At 67.9% G+C, this 22089-nt stretch overlaps 7 protein-coding genes across 7 annotated transcripts; 5 read left to right on the top strand and 2 right to left on the bottom strand.

Moving 5' to 3' along the window:
• Window positions 1–156: 156 nt before the first annotated feature.
• On the bottom strand, window positions 157–525 carry EMIHUDRAFT_239466 (hypothetical protein; the record flags this gene model as incomplete). Its single annotated transcript, XM_005775935.1, has 2 exons — window positions 157–399; window positions 490–525. The coding sequence occupies 2 exons, from the start codon at window positions 523–525 to the stop codon at window positions 157–159; spliced, it is 279 nt and encodes a 92-aa protein (XP_005775992.1).
• Window positions 526–6760: 6235 nt separating this feature from the next.
• Window positions 6761–8944, top strand: EMIHUDRAFT_444068 (hypothetical protein). The gene is made up of 9 exons (XM_005775934.1): window positions 6761–6819; window positions 6902–6938; window positions 7009–7051; window positions 7261–7300; window positions 7479–7725; window positions 7799–7863; window positions 7937–8045; window positions 8117–8163; window positions 8354–8944. The coding sequence occupies exons 1-9, from the start codon at window positions 6799–6801 to the stop codon at window positions 8699–8701; spliced, it is 957 nt and encodes a 318-aa protein (XP_005775991.1). The 5' UTR covers window positions 6761–6798; the 3' UTR covers window positions 8702–8944.
• Window positions 8945–9252: 308 nt separating this feature from the next.
• On the top strand, window positions 9253–12301 carry EMIHUDRAFT_239461 (hypothetical protein; the record flags this gene model as incomplete). Its single annotated transcript, XM_005775933.1, has 8 exons — window positions 9253–9487; window positions 9681–10311; window positions 10449–10515; window positions 10635–10838; window positions 11098–11229; window positions 11329–11409; window positions 11825–12022; window positions 12170–12301. The coding sequence occupies 8 exons, from the start codon at window positions 9253–9255 to the stop codon at window positions 12299–12301; spliced, it is 1680 nt and encodes a 559-aa protein (XP_005775990.1).
• Window positions 12302–12772: 471 nt separating this feature from the next.
• On the bottom strand, window positions 12773–16235 carry EMIHUDRAFT_457974 (hypothetical protein; the record flags this gene model as incomplete). The annotated part of the gene is made up of 9 exons (XM_005775932.1): window positions 12773–13376; window positions 13681–13726; window positions 13881–13931; window positions 14092–14338; window positions 14413–14621; window positions 14647–14764; window positions 14841–14993; window positions 15101–15163; window positions 15777–16235. 9 exons carry the CDS (start codon window positions 16233–16235, stop codon window positions 13169–13171), a joined length of 1554 nt encoding a protein of 517 aa, XP_005775989.1. The 3' UTR covers window positions 12773–13168.
• Window positions 16236–16269: 34 nt separating this feature from the next.
• On the top strand, window positions 16270–16539 carry EMIHUDRAFT_74373 (hypothetical protein; the record flags this gene model as incomplete). The annotated part of the gene is made up of 1 exon (XM_005775931.1): window positions 16270–16539. One exon carries the CDS (start codon window positions 16270–16272, stop codon window positions 16537–16539), a length of 270 nt encoding a protein of 89 aa, XP_005775988.1.
• A 168-nt stretch (window positions 16540–16707) lies between these two features.
• On the top strand, window positions 16708–17158 carry EMIHUDRAFT_239458 (hypothetical protein; the record flags this gene model as incomplete). Its single annotated transcript, XM_005775930.1, has 3 exons — window positions 16708–16830; window positions 16914–17056; window positions 17146–17158. 3 exons carry the CDS (start codon window positions 16708–16710, stop codon window positions 17156–17158), a joined length of 279 nt encoding a protein of 92 aa, XP_005775987.1.
• A 508-nt stretch (window positions 17159–17666) lies between these two features.
• Window positions 17667–19215, top strand: EMIHUDRAFT_368023 (hypothetical protein). The gene is given in 6 exon segments (XM_005775929.1): window positions 17667–17684; window positions 17697–18103; window positions 18180–18367; window positions 18434–18643; window positions 18759–18843; window positions 18908–19215. The coding sequence occupies 4 exon segments, from the start codon at window positions 18281–18283 to the stop codon at window positions 18946–18948; spliced, it is 423 nt and encodes a 140-aa protein (XP_005775986.1). The 5' UTR covers window positions 17667–17684; window positions 17697–18103; window positions 18180–18280; the 3' UTR covers window positions 18949–19215.
• Window positions 19216–22089: the final 2874 nt, after the last annotated feature.

The raw sequence follows: 22089 nt of genomic DNA, 5'->3' as shown, positions 1-22089 counted from the left end.
ACGGCTTTATGCTCTACCCCCCCCCCCCCCTCCCCCCCTCCCCTCCACCCCTCAATCATGGGTACCCGCCCGCCGCTCCGTGCAAGTGCTGCCACCTCTCCCATTGCATGCGGCGTGGACACAGCTCTTTTGTGCTCTCGCTAAGAGTGCTGCCTCTCACGCGCCGGGCAGCGGGGAGGGGAGGGGGAGCCCGAGCCGCTCGGCGGTCTGCCGCGCCTCCTCCAGCGAGATGTACTCCACTCCCTTCCCGTCACGCAGCCGCACCGCCCGCCGCCCGTCCGCCTTCCACCTGACGCCCTCGCCGACGCGCGCATCCTGCTTGCAGAAGCCCGACTCCACGTTGCCGCTGGCGAACCCGAAGACGCCGCGCCCCTCCCTCTCACCCGCCTTGAACTCGCCCTCGTAAGGGTTTGGGGCCGTTTTGCTAAAAATCGAGCAAAGTCAGCTCCGCCTCAGCGCGTTGCACTCATAGCCCTCGCTCATCGCCACTTGCGCACGGCTGTTCGTGAGCGTGACGCAGCGCATATGCCACTCCCGGCTTCGGCGAAGTGAAGGGCGTCAGGGCTGTCAGCCAGGGGGGGCGACCCTCGTAGCGTCATCCTCGATCGTACACACACGCCGGCAGCCGATGCACCCCGACTCGCTGGTCGACACGCAGGGCTTCTGGCCTCTGCCCCACGCGCGATGCCCCACTGTGAGACCCGGTCGCCCCACACCAGCAGCCTATGCACACCATAGTTCGGCAAAACTCCACGCGCGAAATGGATCGCAGCTAGAGAAAGTGGACCAACTTGGGCAAGGCTCTAGTCGCCGCTGCCCATCGCAGAGCCCAAACCCTCGTCTCAGAGCCGATACTACGACCCGGCGCGCGGGATCTGAAGCTAGGAGGCCTGGGTCGGGGCTATCAGTGGGCTACATGCCGCCTGCCGCGGCTCCTAGGTCCACGAAACGCTCGCGCTTCACCCTCCCCCCCCTCTGACGATAGGTGCCTGCGTCGCGCGCTCACCGGCAGAGAGGCACACGGCGGGCGATGGCGGCGCGCGGCGACGCTCCTGACTCAATGGAAGGTCGCCCACATACCCACCCTCACCACAACGCCGTAGGCGGGTCGAGACTGCCCTCCACCCGCTCGCGCTTGCCTCCCCTACCCGACCGGTTCAGCTCCCTGTAGATGGCGGCCGACACACCTTCACTGCGGCGCTTCTGCCCGCGACAGCGGCGCCTGAGCGCGTGGGGCTGCAAGGCCCCTCGGGACGGCCCGCGGGGCGGCGGGAGAGAGCTCTCCCGCCGTCGTGGCGCACCATATCACCCGTAGACGCCTCTTTATAGTCGCCTTTTAGCACCTCCTCTCTACACGCCGCCGAGTAGACCCCGCCGCACCGCATCACCGCCCCCTTCCCTGCCCCGTCGCCCTCCTGAGCTCTCCCCCCTTTGCTCCAGCCACTCACAGGACGGCTGGGCCATCGGCCCGCGTGACAGGCGCCCGGGACGGCCGGGGAGCGGCTCCGTATTTTGAGCCCTCTCGGGCCACCCTCGCGCGCGTCCACCGGCCGGCAGAGCACCGCTTGGGCGACTCAGACGGCCCGCCCGACCAGCGCCCTCGATCGTGCCGCGGCCACGGCGTCAGTGGCGGGCTGGGGGGGGCAGACGGCGTCCGCGCACCCCTCGTGGGGGTGACCACCGCTCTCCTCTCACCTCTCCCCCCCCGCCCGTGGCACCCCACGCACGTCCCTCCTCAGGGGCGCAAGGCGGCACGTTCAACGCTTGCCTCGGCCCACCTCGCCATCACCCCCGCCGCCGCGACCAAGGAGGTGGCCTCGGCGGCCCAGACGAAGCCCGTGCGGCTCGTTTGGGAGCCGCGCGCCGTCCCTCTCTCGCCCGCGCTGCTCGCCACGCCGAAGCCCACGTCCCTCCGGCCGCAGGCGCCGCCAAGGAGTGACCAGCGCCCCTCCCGAGCACCTTCCCGGCGGGCAGCGCCTCCGTAGCGGCGCTGGCGGCCCCTGCGAGCCGGCCGGCGCCACGAGTGAGTATTCGAAGGCGCGCGCGTCCCCTCTCTCCCCGGCCCGCCGCGTCTCTCTGACCACCCCTCCCCCTCCCGGGTCAGGCGTGCATCGGGCGTACAAAATGGCCGCGGGGCGAGCTCCAGCGAGGCTGTCTCTTTGGCCCGAGCGGTGGGTAACTCCCTGGCCGGGCTCAGGCCCTCTCGGGCTGCTGCGAGCTGCGCGATGCGAGTCCCCTCCGCCGCACGGCCGTGCCCCTGCCCCTCACACTCCGACTCCGCCGCAGGACCGGTCTGGCGACCCGGAACGACCGCCTAGAGCAGCATCATCGACCATCCCGACCCCGTGGGGGCCGGGGCGGGCCAGCCAGACGTGAGAGCGCCCCTCCCCCCCTCTCGCGGCGCGTCCCCTCCTTCCTCCCCGCACCCCGCCACCCGGCTCGCCGCCCCGTCGCCATCGCGAGTCAGCCCTCGGTCAGGTACTGCCAAAGGCGGCCGCAAGCAGCACCATCGCTACCAGCGCCACCGTGCCGGCGCTGGTGAGCTCTGCGGCCCGTGTAGCGGCCCCTTAGCCCGTCGCCCGGGCACATGGCGCCCTCACACCGCTCCTCGCCCCCGTCTCGCAGGCCAAAATCGTCGACATCGCGTCGGCACTCTCTACGGCGCGCCTGGGCTTGCAGAGGGCGGCTTGGGCGGTGCAGGGTGGCTGGGCCGCCCCCCTCCCGCGGTGCGCCAAGCCTCGGGGGTCGGGGAGACCATCTCGGGTCGCCGAGGGGGCGGGTCGGACGCCCGATCCGGCTGCTGGCCGGAGGACGTCGCCGGCTCCGCGATTTTGGGCGCCCCAGGCGCCTCCAGCCGGGCCGAGCGGCGCCAGCTGGTAGCTGGGGCCGCAGGGCGGTCGGGACAACACCGTATGCTTGTCGGGGTGGATTGTCTAGGGGCGTAAAGTTCGGTAGAGTGTCCGTTTGTGGCCTCCGGACGGGCTCTGGTCGGGAGCCCGCCGGGCCGGCTGACGGCGATCTCAGGCGAATACCTCTTTCGGACACAGCAAAAAAAACGTGCTCGTCTTCGAAACCGGAGGCTGTGTATCTCACTGTGTATCCACTGTGTATCCAGACTGAGTGTGGATTCACGTGTATCCTGTGTGTCCAAACACCCCCCCGTGTGTATCTAACACCTAGGGCCGAGGTGGGGCTCTTGCGTACCTTCCGTAAAAGGAGGACTCTGCTGGACAGGGTTTGCGATGAGGAGCGACCCGATGGGTTTCTTGGAGGTTAGTGCACCACATTTTCCCCGGTGTACCTGTGTTAGTGCCAGTGCGCGCCAGTCCCGTGCCCACGGCCCCCGAATTCTTTTTCGGAAACAAGAAAACGCTGGCCGCCGGCCGCTGTCGCTGGCGCCCGCTCTTCCTCGACACCGGCGCCGCTGGCCATCCCGCATGATCCCTCCGCTGCTGATCCCGCGGCGACTGCTGCACGCGCTGCTGGCCATCCCGCTCGGCCGGTGCATCGTTCTCGCGCTCGAGACCGCGATTGCCGTCTGCGTCGCCTTTTTCCTCTCGACCGCCCGCTCGACTGTGCGCCTTTCTGCGGCGCTTCTGGACGCGCAACCGCCGCCGCCGCCGCTGCTTTCAGCGTCGGACGTGGTGGCGCACCTTCCGCTCGTGGCGCGCTTCTTCATCTTTTACTTTCCGCTCGGCCAGTCAATCGGAAAGCTCACCACCGCCCTCCTCGCCCTCGGGCTGCAAGTGCGTTTCTGGACTCGCCGTTCCTACACCTCATAGACGAGACACCACACGGGTCGCAGCTGACTCGCACGCGCGTCGCGCCGAACAGTGCTCGCGATTCCCCTTCTTGTGAAGCAGGTGCCTCGCACAGTCGCTTCGGCGAGCGTCGCCCTGCTCCTCGCGCACTGCGCTCTGCTGCCGCCAGGCTAACCTCTAACCCTAACCCCATACCCACCCCGACCCCAACCCCGACCCCAACCCTAACCCTAATCCCGACCCCACCCCCTACCGCCAGGCTCTCCCCCGCCGCTCGAAGCCGCCTCGTGGGCGCCGTACGCCCGCTCCCCTCTGCACGAGGCTCGGACATGTCCCGGACATGTCCTGGACATCTCCTCCAGGCGCCGTACGCCCGCTCCCCTCTGCACGAGGCGGCCTCCGCAGGCGACAGCCCCGCCGTCCTCTCTCTGCTCGCGTCTGGATCAGACCCGAACCGCGGTGTCTGGCTCGGCTCTTGCGGCCTGCTGCTCTCGGAGGACATGTCCGGGACATGTCCGGGACATGTCCACAAGGTGTCTGGCTCGGCCCTTGCGGCGTGCTGTACTCTGCCACGCCTCTCGCCGCGGCGGCTGCAGGCGGGCACGGCGGCGGAGGCGGAGGGAAGGGGTTCGCGGAGTACACTTGAGAGGGGCTGGGCTACAGGCGGTCACGCGGCGGTGGCGGAGGCGCTGCTGGCTAGCGGCGCCGACCCGTCCTTGCAGCGACCCCCTCGCTTGGAAAAAAGAGTGTAACGCCTCCCTCCTCTGCGCGTAGGCGCAGACCCGTCCTTGCGGCGAACCATCGGCCCGTGCGGCCTCGCGTCCTCCTCGCCGCCGCTGTACATTGCGGTGAGGGCGACGGAGGTGGCGCCGGAGGGGGGCGAGGCGGTGGCGGCGGCGCTGCTGCGCGCGGGCGCAGACGCGGCGGAGGCGCACACCGTGGCTATGGGCGCGTCTGCAGCAGGGAGGCGGCTCTGGTGTGTGTGTGTGGACGGCGTCTCTTCACACCTCGGCGGTGTGAACCAGGCGTGTTGGTGCGGGAGGCGGCGCTGGTGGCGGCGGCGGCGCTTGCGGCGACGTGGAGAGCGAGGCTGTCGATCGCTTGTGAGCGGCGTCGCTTGATGGCTGCCGGTGTGAGCAGGCGCCGCCACGCGAGGAGAACGAGCTGCTCCCGGTGAAGCGAGCGGAGGAGGAGGTGGAGGAGGAGGAGGCGGAGGAGGCGGAGGGCGAGGAGGAGGCGGTGGCGGTGGAGGCGGAGGCGGCGGTGGCAGAAGCGGCGGCGGCGGAGGCGGTGGAGGAGGCAGGGGAGGCCGAGGCGGCGCAGGTGGCCTCTTCGATGAGCGGCGGCAGGGGCGGCGGAGGCGGCGGAGGCGGCGGAGGCGGCGGAGCGTCTGCGCCTCCCTTCCCAGCGCCGTGATGAAGTTGAGTTGAGACGCGTTGGCCTTTAGTCTGGCCAACCTTGCGGACGCGCGCGGCAGCCGCGGCGACGGTGCGCCGCTTGAAGCTCGCCGCCAGCCCCCCTTTCCCTCTCCCCTAGAGCGGTCAGTGGCGGAGGAAGGGGAGGTGTGGCAGTGAGAGTGAACGGACTCAGGTTCGCCTCTTGCTCGCCTACCCCCTACCCCCTACCCCCTACCCCCTACCCCCTACCCCCTACCCCCTACCCCCTACCCCCTACCCCCTACCGGACTCAGGTCCGCACCTTGCTCGCCTCCGGTGCCGACCCCTCCTCGCCCTCGACGCGGCTGTCCGGGGTCATCGCGAGCGGCGCTAGTCCCATCTGACCGCTGCCGTGCCTTGACCCCGTCCCTCACTACGCCATGCCTCACTTTCTTGTTTGTCAGGCACGGCGCTGTCTGCCGTGTGCCGCGCCGGGTCAGCCTCGGAGGCGAGATCTAGCCGAGATCTAGCCGAGATCTACCCGAGATACAGCCGAGATGTACCCGAGATACAGCCGAGATGCAACCGAGACATATCAGCAGAACGCGCTTCGGTTCACACCTCGCACCGCCTCTCCACACCTCCGCCTCTCCACACCTCGCACTCTCCACACCTCGCTCTCTCCACACCTCGCTCTCTCCACACCTCGCACTCTCCACACCTCGCACTCTTCACACCTCGCACTCTTCACACCTCGCTCTCTTCACACCTCGCACTCTTCACACCTCGCACTCTCCACACCTCGCACTCTTCACACCTCGCACTCTCCACACCTCGCTCTCTCCACACCTCGCACTCTCCACACCTCGCTCTCTTCACACCTCGCACTCTCCACACCTCGCACTCTTCACACCTCGCACTCTTCACACCTCGCACTCTCCACACCTCGCACTCTCCACACCTCGCACTCTCCACACCTCGCACTCTCCACACCTCGCACTCTCCACACCTCGCACTCTTCACACCTCGCACTCTTCACACCTCGCACTCTTCACACCTCGCACTCTTCACACCTCGCGCTCTTCACACCTCGCACTCTTCACACCTCGCACTCTTCACACCTCGCGCCCGGGGGTGGCAGGCCCTCCCTCTCGCGCTGCCTCTCCTCGCCGCCGGCGCGGACCCGAACACGCTGGCGTGGAACTTCGGGGCGAAGGCGAGATGCCTCGATCAGTGAATCATGCCTCGGTCAGTGAAGAGTAACAGTTCTCAATTAAGACGCTGGCGTGGTACTGCGGGGCTAAGGCGGCGCCAGCGCTGCCCGCGTGCCTCGACGCAATGCTCGGCGCGGCGGCGGCGCGGCGGCGGCAGCGGCGGCAGGTGGCGAGGGAGGCGGCGGAGGCGGCGGAGGCGGTGGAGGCGGCAGGGGCGGCGGGGGCGGCGGAGGCGGCGTGGGCAGTTGGGAGGAGGAGAGCGGTACGGCGGCTGGCCCGCTCGGGGCGAGGGGTCGGCGGAGTTGGCGGCGGGAGGAGGGAGGGGCGGGAGGAGGAGGAGGCGAGGGAGCGGGCGGCGGAGGCGGTGGCTGCTGCAATGATCAGGATGTCGACTGGTGGTTGAAGTAATAGGAGGAGGAGGAGGCGATCGAGCGCCTGGCGGTAGCGATGCTGTCCGCGGGCGCGCAGGCGCACTTTGCTGTTGAGGGCCGACGGCGGATGGTACTTTCTCGGAACGTTCCCGCAGGAGCCCGCTCCTTTTGCTCCTCAGGCGCACTTCACGTTTGAAGGCCGACTCGGCTTCTTCGGCGCAGTGCCGTCGTGGAGACGGCAGCAGCCTTCCAGTGAGCTGATCAGCGAGAGGTTTGAGTCCTTCAGGCGCAGTGCAGTCGTGGACACGCCAGCTGCTCGCCAACTCAAAGTGCGCCCTCCTCTTCCGCACCTCGCGCCTCGCACCCCCGCTTGGTCACACCGCACCTCTTCACACCCGCTCCTCGCTTGTTCACACCGCACCTCTTCACACCTACCAGCTGGGCCCACCCCGCCGCTTGTTCACACCGCGCCTCTTCACACCTACCAGCTGGGCCCACCCCGCCGCTTGTTCACACCGCACCTCTTCACACTTCGCAGGTGGGTCCACCCCGCCGCCGTGGCTGCGACGCACTGCTGGGCGAGAGGTAGCCGAGACGCAGCCGAGAGATAGGCGAGGTCCGCTCCAGCGCGTTGCTCGTGGCGCACTCGCTGTGAAGAGTTCGACACACCCCATGCCCATTCCTGCACCAGCCGAGCCCCCACCCCTCCGCCTCCGGTGTGAAGAGACGTCTCTTCACACCTCCAGCTGTGAACAGGCCAGCCCCCTCCCCTCCGCAACTGCCTTCGCCCCCCGCCTCGCCTCCTCCCGCCACCGGCCTGTCAGTCCGAACGGGACGCTGCTGCCTGTGCCGCCGCCGCGCCGCCCGCCCGCCGCGTGCCGCTTGTTTGAGGCGCTGATCGGCGGCGGCGGTGCCGGCGCGGCCCTGCAGCGGGGCGAGGGGGCGGGAGGGTGGTGCGGCGGCGGGGCGGGCGGGCATGGCTGCGTGCCGCGGCTGCAGAACGGTCTGCCGTCGGTGGCGAGGAGGGCGTGGGGGAGGGTGTGGAGCTGTGAACAGGGAGGTCCAGCTGTGAATAGGCTCGACGTCGGTGGTGTGGAGGGCGTGGGGGATGCAGCTGCAGCTCTACGACCCCCTCACCAACGCAGCCGCCGACGCCGCCGCCCGGCCGACGCAGCTGTGAACGGCGCCTCTTCACAGCCGCGGGGTGTGAGCAGGCGACCACCTATGCAGTCGACTTGCCCGAGCACGCCGCCACAGCACTCACCGCGGCCTCCTACATCCTCCTCCTCCTCGCCGCCGCAGTTATCGCCACCATCTCTCTACGCGCCCCCGCCGCCGTCCGTCCGCACGCAGCCGTGAACGGCGCCTCTTCACGGCGGTGTCGCTGTGAATAGGCGCACCGCCACCCGACGAGCCGCCCTACCCGCTCGGACACTACCAGGCGCACGCCCCACACTTCGGTTGCACTTCGGCCGCACTTCGGCTGCACCTCGGCTGCACTTCGGCTGCACTTCGGCTGCACCTCGGCTGCATCGCAGCCGCATCTCGGCCACACTGTTGCGTAGCCGGGGGCGAGTTGCACCTCGGCTGCACCCTCTGGCCGCACCCCATCCCCCGGCCGCTACGCCCAGGCGCCGCCGCCGCAGCCGAGGGCTCGCGCGGACGCGGCCGGCTTGGCGCGGGAGCGGCGCATGCTTACGGTCGAGCAGAGGAGGAGGAGGCGGCGGCGGTGGGTGCGGGCGCTGCGGCACTGGGGTTGCCGCGCTCTGGCAGGGCTGCTGCTGCTGCTGCTGCTCGCGGCCGCCTTCGCCGCCGTGTACGCGCTGGCGCTAGGGCTGGTGCTGCTGCTGTCGCAGGCGGCCGTGCACGGACCCGCGCTCTACCGCACCGTCTCGTCGCTGCGCAACTACTCGCCACACGCCGTGCTGAGCGCCGGCGTGCACGCCGCGTCGCTCGGAGCCGCTCCCGGCGCGGGATGACGCATTCGCAGGTAGGCTGCGGACCGGTGTTTTGCGGGGCCCAGCAGCCCGCACGCAGGATGACGCGCGTCGCATGGCGTGTACCGGTTACAACCGAGAGCGATGTGTCGTTGCGTTGTGGTTTGACGGGCGCGGATCATGTTCTTTCTGTACCCAGCGCCCCGCTGTGCTGGGGGGCGTGTGCTCTGTGCTTCTGCTTGAAATTGTGGTCATTGTACGTGATCAGTGAGAGTCTCTAGCATCCATCCCCCCCCCCCGCCGCCGCCGCCGCCGCTGCCCCCCCGCGCCCGGCGTGCGCCGACGCCGCGCGCGGAGACCCCTTTGCTTGAAAGCGCCAGCGCGTGTGGCCGCGTACCTTAGCTAAGATACGCGCGCACGGGCGTGGGTGGGTAAAAACGGGTCACTTTGCGGGGTTTGCCGAGCGTGACTGCCTCATCGCGAGCCGCGGTTGAGCAGGAAGCCGCGGTTGAGCAGGAGCCGCTGTTGAGCGCTGTTGAGCACACCGCTGTCGCCACCTCTCCGGAGAGCCGACGCCTAAGGAGAAGTACGTGATGCCGAACAGCGCCGCTACCGCCACCTCCGCGGAGGAGTACCTGTCCTGCTGGCGCGGCCCGCTCGAGCAGCGCCTTCGCAAGGCGGTCGGCAAGGCGCTGGCCGAGCAGCCAAAGGACCCGTGCACTGCCGTCGCGCTCGAGCTCTTGCACGGGACCAGCCTCGAGGAGAGAGCGGCCGCTCTCTCCGCCGCGCAAGCAGAGCAGGAGGACGGTCCTCAGGACGACTTTGCAGGTCGACCTTTCCGGCCCGCTGCCTCCGCCACCCGCCACCACCGCCTCTGGCACCGCCGCCCCACGCTCTGTCACCCACGCACCGCTCCCGCCTGCCTCAGCCGCACCTCCCATTCCACCACCATCTCTCGCGCGCGACCCGGCCACCGTTCGCATCCCGATGCCTACTCACAGTCGCGCTCTCCCCGGTGCAGGAGATGCTCAAGTGGGCTGCACCGCCTCCAAGAACAACGAGACGGAGCTGCGCAAGCTCAGGGACGAGATCCAGTCGCTCAAGGAGCACCACTCGCTCAAGCAGGACGAGAACCAGTCGCTCAAGGACGAGATCCAGTCGCTCAAGGACCAGCTCAACAGCGTCAGCACGCCGAGCGCCGCCACTTTGCCCGAGGGGGACGTGATTCTGCTCGAGGAGGCCAAGAGGGCCTCTGCTACCGCTGCAGCCTCGCTGCCCAAGCTCACCGCCGCCGACCACAAGGGCATCCCGCTGCTGGCGGCCCTCGACGAGGCGCTCGTCGCCGCCCTCCACTCCGGCGCCATCAAGCTGCTCCGCGCCGAGTTCCTGCGCGCCGACGGCTCCGAGGCGGTGCTGCCCGAGCTCCTCCGCCGGCAAGAGCTGGAGCGGTTGGAGGAGGAGCGACGCATCCGCATCTTCCTCACGCCGGAGGAGGCTGTTGCGGCGCTGCGCTCGCTGAGTCGCGAAGTCGCCGGGCTGACCTACGGCTGGGCCTCGCCGGACCACCCCGACGTGACCGGAGAGTATCTGGCGAACGTGCGGCGCTTCCTGCGCCACCCGCTCGGCGAGCACGTGACCGCCCTCTTCTGGGAGTGCGCCACCGCCCCAGACCCACCCCAGACCTAGTGGCTGCGCCGCGTGGGAGGACAGGCCTTCCCTCTGCGCCTATCGATCACGTGTCGCTTCTCTCACACTCTGCCGCCCCCCCCCGTGCGCCCCCCCTCCGCAGCTTCTCTTCGCTCCCGCAAAAGCCAAGGACGGCGGCAGAGGACGATTTCTTCTATCAAGCCCTCAAGGTCCGCGCCGCCTTCTCTCCGCCGCCCTCACAGCCCGCCGCTCTTCTACTCCCCACTCTCTCGCCCGCACACATGCCCGTGCTTCTCCCCACGCCTCCCCTCTCCTCGCCCCTCCGCAGGTCATGGGCGACGTCTACGCCTCTCTCTTCGGCACGATCGTCATCCGCCACCGCTCCGTGCCAGCCCGACCGGCGGAGCTGGACGGCGAGGTGGTCATCCTCATCGAGAAGGGCGGCGGGCTCGACGGCGCCGGCGCCGAGGCCGAGCTGCGCAGTGCTCTCGGGGCGTTTGAGAACCCGCGCTACGAGGAGGGCCGGTGGCGCGTGCGCTTCCCAACGCACGCGGCGGCGGAGGCGGCGGTGGCGGCAGCTGCAGCAGACGCGTTGCCGGGCGCGATCGCCGTCTTCCTCTTCTACAACGACCGCCCTTACCTCGCTCGCACCGCCACCTGCTCCGCCGTCGCCATCACCGACACCTCCTCCCTCATCAATGCCGACGCCTCCACCGCCACCACCGCCACTTTTCAAGGCCCTCTACGTGGCTTTTGACCTCTCCGTACCGAGTAGCTGGTCGTGGACAGAGGGCCTTGAAAGCTTGAAACGCAGCATTGCCGAATCAGCTGCTGCCGGGGTCACCTCCTCGGACGTTGCCATCGAGGAGGCCGAAACAACGAGAGCGCGTCGGCTGCAAGAGGACGGCAGCACAACGCTCCGAGTCTCGATCGCTGCGACCGACGCTGCTCATGCGCCGTCGCACCTCACAATGGCACAATGTGGAGATGGAGCGCACACGTACTCAATTTGCACAACCTAGGCGGAGGAGATCAAGTCCAACCTCAAACCTGCCACAGCGACTGCTGAGGCCGCCAGCGAAGCGTTCGGCATCGATGTGGAGGTGTCTCGGCCTTGCCCCACCACACACTCAAGGGGCTCCTATCAACCGGCGCACTTCTGAGTACGCCCGTGTGCAGGATGTGACACCCCCAACAGTAGTTCAAACCGTTGTCGAGGGCACGGACGACGACGATGATGATGACGACGACGGCGGCAAAGTCAAAATCAACCACGTCGGGACCTTTGATGTCGAAGTCTTTGCTCCCGTCGTTTCGGTCTTGTGGCTGTACCGCCCACTTCACATTTTGCAGGGTGGAAGTCGAGGCGTTTCAATAGGTCATCGGCCTTGTTAGCCTGCTGTTGCTGGCTTGCCTCTGCTGTTATCTTTATAAGAAGCTGCACGTCGAGGAACGCCCCCCCACCCCCACCCCCTGCTCCCCGTGCACTCTGACTCTACAAAGCCCCCCCTGTGGCAGGTGATGCACGCGCAACGGGCGAACCGGGAGCAGTCAAACTGGCGGGAGGAGATGGCGACGACGCACGTCGCAGTGCCGTCCCTCCGGTCCGAGCGGGCAGCTGAAGGAGGTGGTCCGGACGCTCCGCCGGCCCTCTCCGTTCCCGAGCAGGAGGCAGGGGCTGAGCTCGCCACAGGAGACGAGCTGGATGACGCTATGGTCGGAACAAAAGCGGTGGCGACTGAGGCGGCGGCAGCGGGGACAACGGTTGCGGAGGTTGCGGAGGCGGAGGGTGCGGCGGTGGAGGCTGCGGTGGAGACCTCCGTGGCCGATTCCGTTGCGGTGGCTATCCCTGCGGTCGGAAAGGCCGACGTGGAGACAGACGTGGAGACGGTTGAGGCGGTCGAAGACTCTGCTGCAAAGACCCCTAAGTTCGGAGAGGCCGCGGTGGAGTCCGCGGTGGACGAGGCTGAGATGAAGCCGCCGGCTCCTAAATGACCTAACGACTCGCGACTCGTGGACACACTCACACCACAGCCGATGTTGTTCACTTTTCAGTTGCGGTGGTTTCACTTCATCACTCCACACGACTCGAGCACACATGTACATGCAGAGCAGACGACTAGCGCGCTGCAATTGTCAGATGGCACACACAGATGACCTACACCAGAGCACACACATGCGCCTAATCTGTAATCAAAGCCCCGTTGCGCGACCCGACCGCGGCCCGCCTGCGGCTGCGCATGTTGCTTGTTGGCGAGGGTTGCCCCCCCTTGCCCCACCAGCACCACTCTTTTTGTGCACATCGATGTGTTGCTAAATAAATAAATAAATAACGGACACCTCTCGGCTACTGTGAGATGGGTAAAAAGGAGCAGGTCCCCGGACCCCGCCCTTGAAGCCCCACCTTGCGATCTTTGTGCAGGGTTATATTTGTGGGTGTGATGTGTTGACGTGAGAGAAATTAACACCTTACCTTACCTTACCAACCTACCTGCCGTGAAGCTCCCCGCCGTGTCCGGACAGTCCTGACTGACAGAGACAGTCTTGACAGAGTCTTGACATGAGTCCTGACAGAGTCGGACAGAGTCCTCACAGAGAAGCTCCACACTAAACCGGGGCCCTCAGAGCCGAGCGTTGGCCGACGTCCCCACAAATGCAACGGTAGGAGGATTGACTCACCTCCAGACTACTGAGCAGAGAGATCTGACTCCACCAGGGGAGGTGGCATGGCGGACTGCGGAGAGCAGGCAGGGAAACTACCCTTAGCGCTCCGGAGAGCACCGGTGCAGATGTCATGCCGTGGCCTGCGAGGGGAGCATCGCCAAGGAAACGCGCCCTTTCCGCTGCCGCATCTCAGCCCTCCTACTCGAGCGCGGCGCTGCAGGCGAGGAGGAGCCACGCCGAGGTGACTCCGTCGGGGTAGGCAAAGGTGCGCAGCCGCAGCGCAAGCCTGGCGCGCGGCGCCTTGCACTGCAGCACGCCGGCAGCCCCGGCGGCGGTGGCGAGGTGGCGCGCCATCGCGGCGGGTCTCGCGTGCGTAAAGTGGGCGGGGTAGCCGCGGAAGGTGTGCCTAAGCCCGGCGTGGACATGTCGGGGACGTGTCCTGGACATGCCCGTATGGCGGGTGGGGCAGCCGCGGAAGGGTGTGCCTGAGCAAGACGCGGCACGGACATGTCCTGGACATGTCCTGGACATGCCGGGTGTTAGGTGCTGTGGCCGCTGAAAGGAAGGGAGGTGCCCGGTCGGCATGCAACGCTAGCGAAGTGTCTCGGAAGTGTCTCGGAAGAGTCTCGGAAGTGTCTCGGAAGTGTCTCGGAAGTGTCTCGGAAGTGTCTAGGAAGTGTCTAGGAAGTGTCTAGGAAGCGTCTGTGTGCCCGGTCGGCGTGCAGCGCTTGACGGCGAGCTTGAACTCCGGTGCGCCTGCAGGGCGGTTCAGAGAGGGTTCAGAGAGGGTTCGGAGAAGTCTACGCCGCGTCAGGGTCGCCGGGAGGGAGGGGCACCTGAAAGGTAGCTCAGAGAAGGTTCAGAGAAGGTTCCACCTCTGTCAGGGTTGGCCGGCCGGAGGAAGGGTCGCCAAGTGTGGCGCCGCACTGCGCCTCCAGCTCGTACGAGTGGAGAGCCGGGCCTGGCGTACAACTTCACATGTCACTCACGGCTACTGGACTGCGCCTCCAGCCGCGTAGAGGGCGGGGCCGAGGACTCGAGGGCTCATCTCGGCGCATCTCGGCGCATCTCGGCGCATCTCGGCGCATCTCGGCGCATCTCGGCGCATCTAGTGGTCGGGCCGAGGGTTGACTCGAGGGCGGTGTCCCAAGAGGTCGCGAGGCCGAGCGACGCGCGGTGCGCCTCCAGCCTCCGGCGCAACTGCGCCTCCAACGCAACCTCCCGGCCGACCCTGCCGTCCTGCGACGCCGGGGCCGTCAGCCGCGGCGCCGGTAGCGGCGTGAGGCGCCGCAACAGCGCAGGGTCGATCGCTCTCCAGAGCAGCGGCTCCCCGAGGGCAAGGGAGGAGGAGGAGAGGGCGTCGTCCTCCTGCTCACGGCACGGAGCTGTGAAGAGACGCCGTTCACAGGGGGCGGGGGGGGCGGGAGGAGAGGGAGGTCCGCCTGAAGGTTGGCGTAGAAGGACTCGTGGTTGAACGCGCAGCCGATGGACAGGTAGGGAGAGGCGGCGGGCGAGCACGGCGCGTGGTGATACCTCGCGCCCGAGGCCGGGTCCCAAAAGGTGAAGCTGCCCTGCTCTGCGGCGCTCATCACCCAGACGCGCGGCCCCGCCTCGTCCTTGCCCACGGCGACGTACGCCTCCAGCCCGAAGCCTGTTCACACCCGAAGGCTGTGAACAGAGCTCGCGGCGGCTGCTGTGAAGGCCGTCCAGCCGGAGGCCGAGCAGCAGCGAGCAAAGCAGCACCGCGAGCTCCTCCGCCTCGCCGGCACGCCTCGCCAGCGTCGCGCCCATCGACTGCCACACGTCCGTCCCTCCGACCTGTCAACTAATTACGTTTAATTAACTACTTTGAATCAATCGACTGCCGCACGTCCGTCCCTCCAACCGGCATCGCCCTCTCCCACCGCAGCAGAGAGACAAAGTGCGCAGCCTGCGCCGCGCTCTCCAGCAGCCGGCCGGAGTCGAGCGGCCGCACGAAGCACGTCACTGGCCGCTGCACGCCAAGCTCGCTCAGGGCAAACAGCTTGACCGGCCGGCGGCCAAGGGAGGCGGAGGAGGAGACGTAGTCGGACCACCACGCCTAATTAATTACTTTTAACTCATTCCTTTGAATTAGTTAGAGGAGGAGACGTAGTCGGACCACCGCGCCTTCGCGTAGCTGAAGAAGCGGCGCTCGGCGTCCAGCTCCGCCGCCTATGAATTAAAAGTTAATTACTTTAATTGGTAGCTTTTCATTGACAGCGCGCGGCGTCCAGCTCCGCCGCCCGCTCCGCCTTGAGCTGCGCCTCGACCGCACCCGCCTCGTGCAGCGGCGGAGCGGTAGGTCATCTCTCGGGCTGTCATGGGTGTCTCTCGGTTGTCATGGGTCGTGGGCACGGACACAGAGCACCGCCAGCTCCTCGGCCCCGCCACCCCCTACCTCTCGGCCACATCTCTTCGCACCTCGTGCAGCGGCGGAGCGGGCGGCGCTAGCGGGCCGGGGAGGGGGTGCGGTGCGAGGAGGGAGAGCTGGATCTCGAGGCAGCCGACGGGCAGCTTGGACTGCACGCCTGTTCACAGCTCACCAGTGTGAAGAGGCGCGGTCAGCAAGCTGCGGGTGGGCGGGAAGCGTGGTCTGCACGCCCGCGCCGCTCAGCTCGAGGGAGAGGGAGCAGGCGCCGAGGTGCAGCACCTTGCGCCACTCGAGCAGCAGCGAAGAGACAACCTCTTCCGCCTCCTCCTCCTCCTCCGCCTCCTCCTCCGCCTCCTCCGCCACCGCCTCCGCCGCCTCCGCCTTCCCCCGCCAGCGGCGGCGGGACTGCAGCACCAGCAGGTAGAGCGGCTCGCGCCACGTCAGCAGCGCCTCGGCCTCCGCCGGCAGAGAGAAGACGAACCGGCCGGACAAGGCAGGCTCCGCCACCGCCGCCACTCGCGCGGTCGTGAAGCGCTCCCCGCCCATTTGCACGCAGACGCGCAGGCGGCCGCCGCCCTCCTCAAAGGCGCGGCCGCCGAACAGGCGCACTTGCAGCTGGTAGCCGCCGCCACCCACAGCGAGAGCAGGCGAACCGTCCGACAGCGCTCCCAGCGCCGCCGACTCCACCGAGCCGGGTGACACGTCACAGCCGAGTCCGTCCGCCACAAGAAGAGCACGCAGCTCGTCAAAGACGCCGCGCTCCCGCAGGTGCGCCTTGATCCTCGCGGACAGAGCGCTGTTGCTCGCGGCGGGCATCGTGATTCGAGCGCGCGAACACGGAGAAGAATTTCCGGGGAGTAACCCGAGCCGCATTTTTCTTTCGCGCCTCTGCTCGACGTTCCACGCGATGCCCTCAGCGTCGCTAGCCTCGTACGACGACTCCAACATCTTTGCCAAGATCCTGCGCGGCGAGATCCCGTCCTACAAGATCTTCGAGACGGAGCACGCCCTCGCCATCCTCGACGCCTTCCCGTGCTGCGCTGGGCACTCTCTCCTCATCCCAAAGGCGTGCAGCCGCCGCTCTTGTCAGCCTCCCTGTCACAGCTCGGCCGCTGCCACACCACTCGCCGCTCCCACACCTCCGCCGCTGCCATTCAGCGAACCGTCGCCTAACTGACCCGCACCGTCCGCCGCACCTCTCTCTGCGCCTCCTCCCGCCTCAGCCCGCCTCCTCCCGCCTCCTCCCGCCTCAGCCCGCCTCCCCCCGCCTCCCCCCGCCTCCCCCCGCCTCCCCCCGCCTCCCCCCGCCTCCCCCCGCCAGGCGCCGTGCGTGTCTGTGCTCGACATGGCTCCCGACGTGGCGGCGAGCACGCTCGCCTCGCTGCCGCGCCTCGCTCAGCTCGTCAAGGCGGCGACCGGCGCGCCTGCTGTCAAGGTGCTGCAGAACAGCGGCGCCGAGGCCGGCCAGGTGCCGTCTCTGCCACAGCCGCAAGCTCATTCACGCGTGCCGCTGCGGAGGGCGTCCGCTCATGCCAGCGGCGTGTGGAGCAGGAGGTGTTCCACGCGCACTTCCACGTCGTCCCGCGGTTCGGTAAGGGAGACTCGAGCGAGCCTGGACCGATGCTGCCGGCCGAGGCGGCCGAGGCGACGCTGCCGTCAGAGGAGGGGAGGGGCGCATTGGCGAGCGGTCGCTGGTTGATGACGAGACTCCAAACAGGCGATGCTGAAGAAGATGGAGGCTGCCGCGCCGCCGCCGCAGCCGTTCGAGCGCGTGCTGTCGCAGCTCGACTCTCTGATGGGCGAGATGAAGGCGAGATCGGGACGAGATCGGGACGAGATCGGGACGAGATCGGGACGAGATCGGGACGAGATCGGGACGGAGGTGGAGGCGAGATGAGACGCGGCTGCTGCGGTGGGAGGCAGAGCCGCCTTCCAAAAGACGCGGCGGCCTTCACGCCTTATCCGCCGTGATCACGCCGGACCCGCCGTGAACAGGTCGGCTCCATCCTGCCGCCCGCCGCAGCGGCGCCGCCTCCCTCCTCCGAGACGCGTGCGCGGCAGCAGCCGCCGGCGGGCAAGGGAAGCGGAGGAGGAGGCAAGGGCAACGGAGGCGGCAGCGGAGGAGGCGGAGGAGGAGGAGGAGGCGGGGCGGAGGCGGACCCGGAGAGGGCGGCTGCTGCCAAGGCGGCGGCGGCGGCGGCGGCGGCGACGGAGACGCTGTTCACACACAGAGGGCGGGGTGGTGTGATCAGGCGGCCAAGGCGGCGGCCAAGGCTGCGGCCAAGGCTGCGGCGAAGGAGAAGGCGGCTGCGAAGGGCGGAGGCGGAGGCGGAGGCGGAGGCGGAGGCGGAGGCGGAGGCGGGGGCGGGGGCGGGGGCGGAGGCGGCGCTGGAATCGCGTCAGCCGCGGACGGGCTGTGAACGGCGTCTCTTCTCACAGCGGACGGTGTGAGGTAGACGCGAGGGCGGTGGATGTGTCTTGGCTCGACATCCGCGTCGGCGTCATCACCGCGGCCGAGGCGCGAGAGATGCAGCCGAGATGCAGCCGAGAGGCAGCCGAGATGCAGCCGAGATGAGAGGTCTTTGGGTGGGTGTACGAGGGGTGTACGAGGGGTGTACGAGGGCGGTGGTGTACGAGGGCGGTGGTGTATGAGGGCGGTGGTGCGAGGGCGGTACGGCGCGGCGTCACGGCGCGTGCGGTGAGACCAGGCGCACCCGGAAAGCGACAAGCTCTACATCGAGATTAATTAACTATTAATTACTCACCTAATTAGCTATTAATCAGGCGCACCCGGAAAGCGACAAGCTCTACATCGAGACCATCGACCTCGGCGAGCCGGCCGGGCCGCGCCAGATCCTTTCGGGCGCGCGGGAGATGCAGCCGAGATGCAGCGGAGAGACAGCCGAGATGCAGCGCAGATGCAGCGCAGGTGCAGCCGAGGTGCAGCGTCGCTTCACGGCTCGTGGCGTGCACCAGGCTTGGCGCAGCACTTGCCCATCGACGCGGTGCGCGGCGCGCGCGTGATCATTAGTCACTTAATTAGGTGCTTACAGATGTGATTAATTAATCAGGTGCGCGGCGCGCGCGTGGTTGTGCTTTGCAACTTGGGCAGCAAGAAGCTTGGCGGCGTCGAGTCGCAGGGGATGGTGCTCTGCGCCAAGGGAGAGGGCGGCCTCTGTTTCGTCACCCCGCCCGACGGGTCGGCGCCGGGGGCCAGGGTGAGCTTCGAGGGGTTCGCGGGCGAGCCGGAGCAAAACCCGAAGAAGCTCGCCAAGAAGAAGGTCACGCGCGAAGATGCATCCGCCCGAGAGATGCCGAGAGTTGCTTGGACTAGAATGCGTGAGGCGCGAGCCCGCCCCTGGCGCAGGCGCCGTTCACACCTCGCTCTGTGAACAGGCGTGGGAGACATGCATGCCCGACCTCGCCACCGACGCCGAGGGCGTGGCCTGCTACAAGGGCGTCGCGTTCGCCACAGCCGAAGGCGGCGGCCGCCAGTTGCGCAGCGCTGTGACGGGGCGCCTCTTCACACCTCTGCCTGCGAGCAGGCAAGTGTACCGCCGCCGTCAGGGGCGCGCCGATCAGCTGAGAGGAGCTTCGGAGCGGCGCGGGCTGATGCAAGACCGGGCCAGCGCGGTAAGGTCAGGTAAGGTCAGGTAAACATCTCCACACAGGTGGACCAGCGCGGCTGCGCCCTCGCCCTCCAGTTCCACCCTACAGTGCGCCCACGCCGTGGCAGAGCGCATGCAAACCTAATAAAGTAACGCGAAACGGGAGACGCACAGCGAGGTCACCAAGCGAGGCGCGTGGCGTGTGCGTCACGTTTTTGCAGGTACCACGTGGGTTTTACCTCTCTTTCAAAACATAAACGTACAAAAATAAAACTACGCCGAGGCGACGAAGCGGAAGGCCAAGCCCCAAGGCAGCGGCGTGTGCGACGCCAAAAACTGCGACTTTATGACGTGGGCGGCGAGCACGCGCGGCGGCATCGGGCACGAGGCGGCGACGTGGTTCAACACCAACTTCGACATCAAGGCTGCTAAGACATCCTCCGACAGCGAACGAAGGATGGCGAGTCAGCAGCGAGCGCAAGCGCTTCCTGCAAGTGCACTCGACCATCATCGCGAGGCGCAACGCCGCCATCTTCGACTACAACGCGTGGCCGAAGATGGGCGGCGAGATGCCGCGGGCGCCTCGGGTGCAATACGAATAGGGACGGGCGAGGGAGGAAGGGCGCTGACCACGGGCGACTACGCGCCGAAGGTTCGACGACGACTACTCGCCGCCTGGGTCGTTTGGGGCGCGCGGCTCCGTCGAGGACCAGGCGCGCCCCCTACCCGGCGCGGCGTAGGTCCCACTCTGGCGAAAAGAGGGGAGGCACGGTCGACAGCCCGATCCATCAACTACACTCATCTTCTGGTGCTTAGCCCCGTGCAACAGCGGTCCGGCAGGCTGCCCCCAAGGCCCCCCGGGCCGCTGCGGGTTTGGGAGTTATGCTTAGGCACAGCTTCGGCGATGGCAGCCCCTCTCTGGGGTGTTGCATAGGCGGGGAGTCTCCCCCGCTGGTCTCCTCCTTCCCATTTTTTCTTTTCTTTTGAGAGCAGGACGCCGGGCTTGTCTTGTATGTGCGTGTCGGGCCGGGGTGTGAGCGAGGGGCACGCGCCACGGTTGCCAGCCGTGCCTTCGCGAGAGTCGCCCTCGAGCCGCGTCCCGTCGGCACTACCCTCGAGTGCGTGTCGCCTTGGTTGGCGACACCCACTCGTCGAGGGCAGTCCGGCCGACGGGAGCCTGTCGCGCGCCGGCGACATGGAGTGTCCCTACCCGCCAAGGAGCCCGAATCCCCAAGGCGCGAAGATATCAGCGGCAGCGGAGATGCTGGACGTTGCTGAGGCGGCGGCCACGTTCCTGTACCGGCGGTCCGGCAGCGAGGAGATGGAGCTGTACGTCGCCGGCTCCCTCACCACCGCAAAGATCTCGCTCGCCACGTCGAGCGTCTCGGTGCCACCGCGCCACACGGCTGCCGCCCGCGCTCCCACACCGCCCACGCCCACCACCTTCCGCCTCCCGCCACGAAGCCGTGGCTCGAGGCGGTTCGCCGGGCGAGCCTCGCGCTGCGCGTGCACGGTCGCCTCCCTTGGCGCCGCATTGGCCTCTCCTCCCTCCGCACCGTCCCGCCTTCGCTCCCGCCGCACCCCTCGGGCGCCTCTCGGCTCAGCCTCCCTGTCCCGCCCGCCCGCGGCGGCAGATGCTCTGCTGCGCGCTGGTGCTGCTGCTGCACACGCGCTCGCGCCGCCTCGCCCAGTTCCCCTCCACCGTCACCCTCTGGCGCATCGGCTGCGACCTGCTTCTCTGCTGCCAGCTGATGTGGCTCAACGGCCGGCTGGTGGTGGGGAGCTGGTCGGCTCGCGGGGAGAGGGAGGACGACGGAGTGCAGTACGAGGACGCCGTCGCCACCTGCACGCCCGCCCTCGCCTTCCTCGCCCAGTTCTCGCTCTTCGGCTCGCTCGGCTGGTGCGACTTGTGTTAGAACTTAGTTAGTCATGACTAACCGTTCTCGCTCTTCGGCTCGCTCGGCCGGCACACGCACGGCTCGCCCCTCCTCCTCGACCTCTTTACACCTGCCTCTTCGCACCTGCCTCTTCACGCCTCCCCTGCTCCACCCCCGCCTGTCTGCAGGTACGCTTGCCTCGCCCTCAACCTCTACCTCTCCGTCACGCGCCCCTTCACGCGCCCCGCCGACCGGATGGGCGCACTCCACACCCTGAGCTCTGGCTCGGGTTGAGGAGTCGTCCTCAAGTCACAAACAGTAGCTCCGTGACCAGGCGCCTTCCACACTTGGGTCTGGCTCGGCTCTGCGCTCAGCGGCGCCTTCGCGTCGCTCAACCACGGCTGCCGGCCTCTGTGCGCAGCTGGCGGACGGACGACACGTATTCCTCAGCGATTGCCTGTTTGTGCAGGGTACCGGCCTCTGTACCAGCTCTGCTGGGTCGCAGCGACGCGCGACGGCGAGCTGCGGACGGGAGTCAATTGGGCGCTGCTCGGAGTGTGGGTTGAGACACTTCCTAGACACTTCGTAGACACTTCCTAGACGCTTCCTAGGCGCTGCTCGGAGGGTGGGTTGTGCTGTACCCGATCCTGTCCACCGTCGCCCTGGCCCACTGCGAGTGGCGCGTCAGCGTCGGTCGAGACCCGTGAACGGCGTCTCTTCACGGCTGGGCGCGCTGTGAACAGGCGAGTGGCGCATCAACTTTGGAGGCGACCGCGCCACCGTCGCCTCGCGACTGCGCCCTCGGCTGCTGCAGCTGCGCGCCTCTCGCATCGCCACGGCCGTCTTCTCGGCGTTCTGGCTGTGGATGGGCAAGCTGCACGTGGCCATGCGCTTCATCGGTGGGTAGTCACCTTTCACCGAGCGCGATGCCGAGCGTTAGGCGGGCTCTACGTCTTCATGTACTTTCGGTACGAGATGCGGGGCGTGCGGTACGAGTCGCTGGCCCGCCACGCCTTCGCCGCGTCGCTCGGGCTGCTGGGCAGCTGCGACGCAAACACCTGGCTGCTGACGCGCCCTGCACGAACCTTCTCGGAACCTTCCTCCAGGCACTTGCGACGCCGCCGTCTGGCTGCTGATGCAGCTCGCCGTGAACCGCTCGGCGCTGCTGCATGCCGTCTCGTGGGGCAGGAGACATTTCCTAGACACTCCCTAGACACTTCCTAGACCCTTCCTAGACCCTTC

The sequence above is a fragment of the Emiliania huxleyi genome, assembly GCF_000372725.1.
Source record: "Emiliania huxleyi CCMP1516 unplaced genomic scaffold EMIHUscaffold_289, whole genome shotgun sequence".
NCBI lineage: Eukaryota > Haptophyta > Isochrysidales > Noelaerhabdaceae > Emiliania > Emiliania huxleyi.
This window is presented reverse-complemented; position numbering and strand designations above follow the sequence as displayed.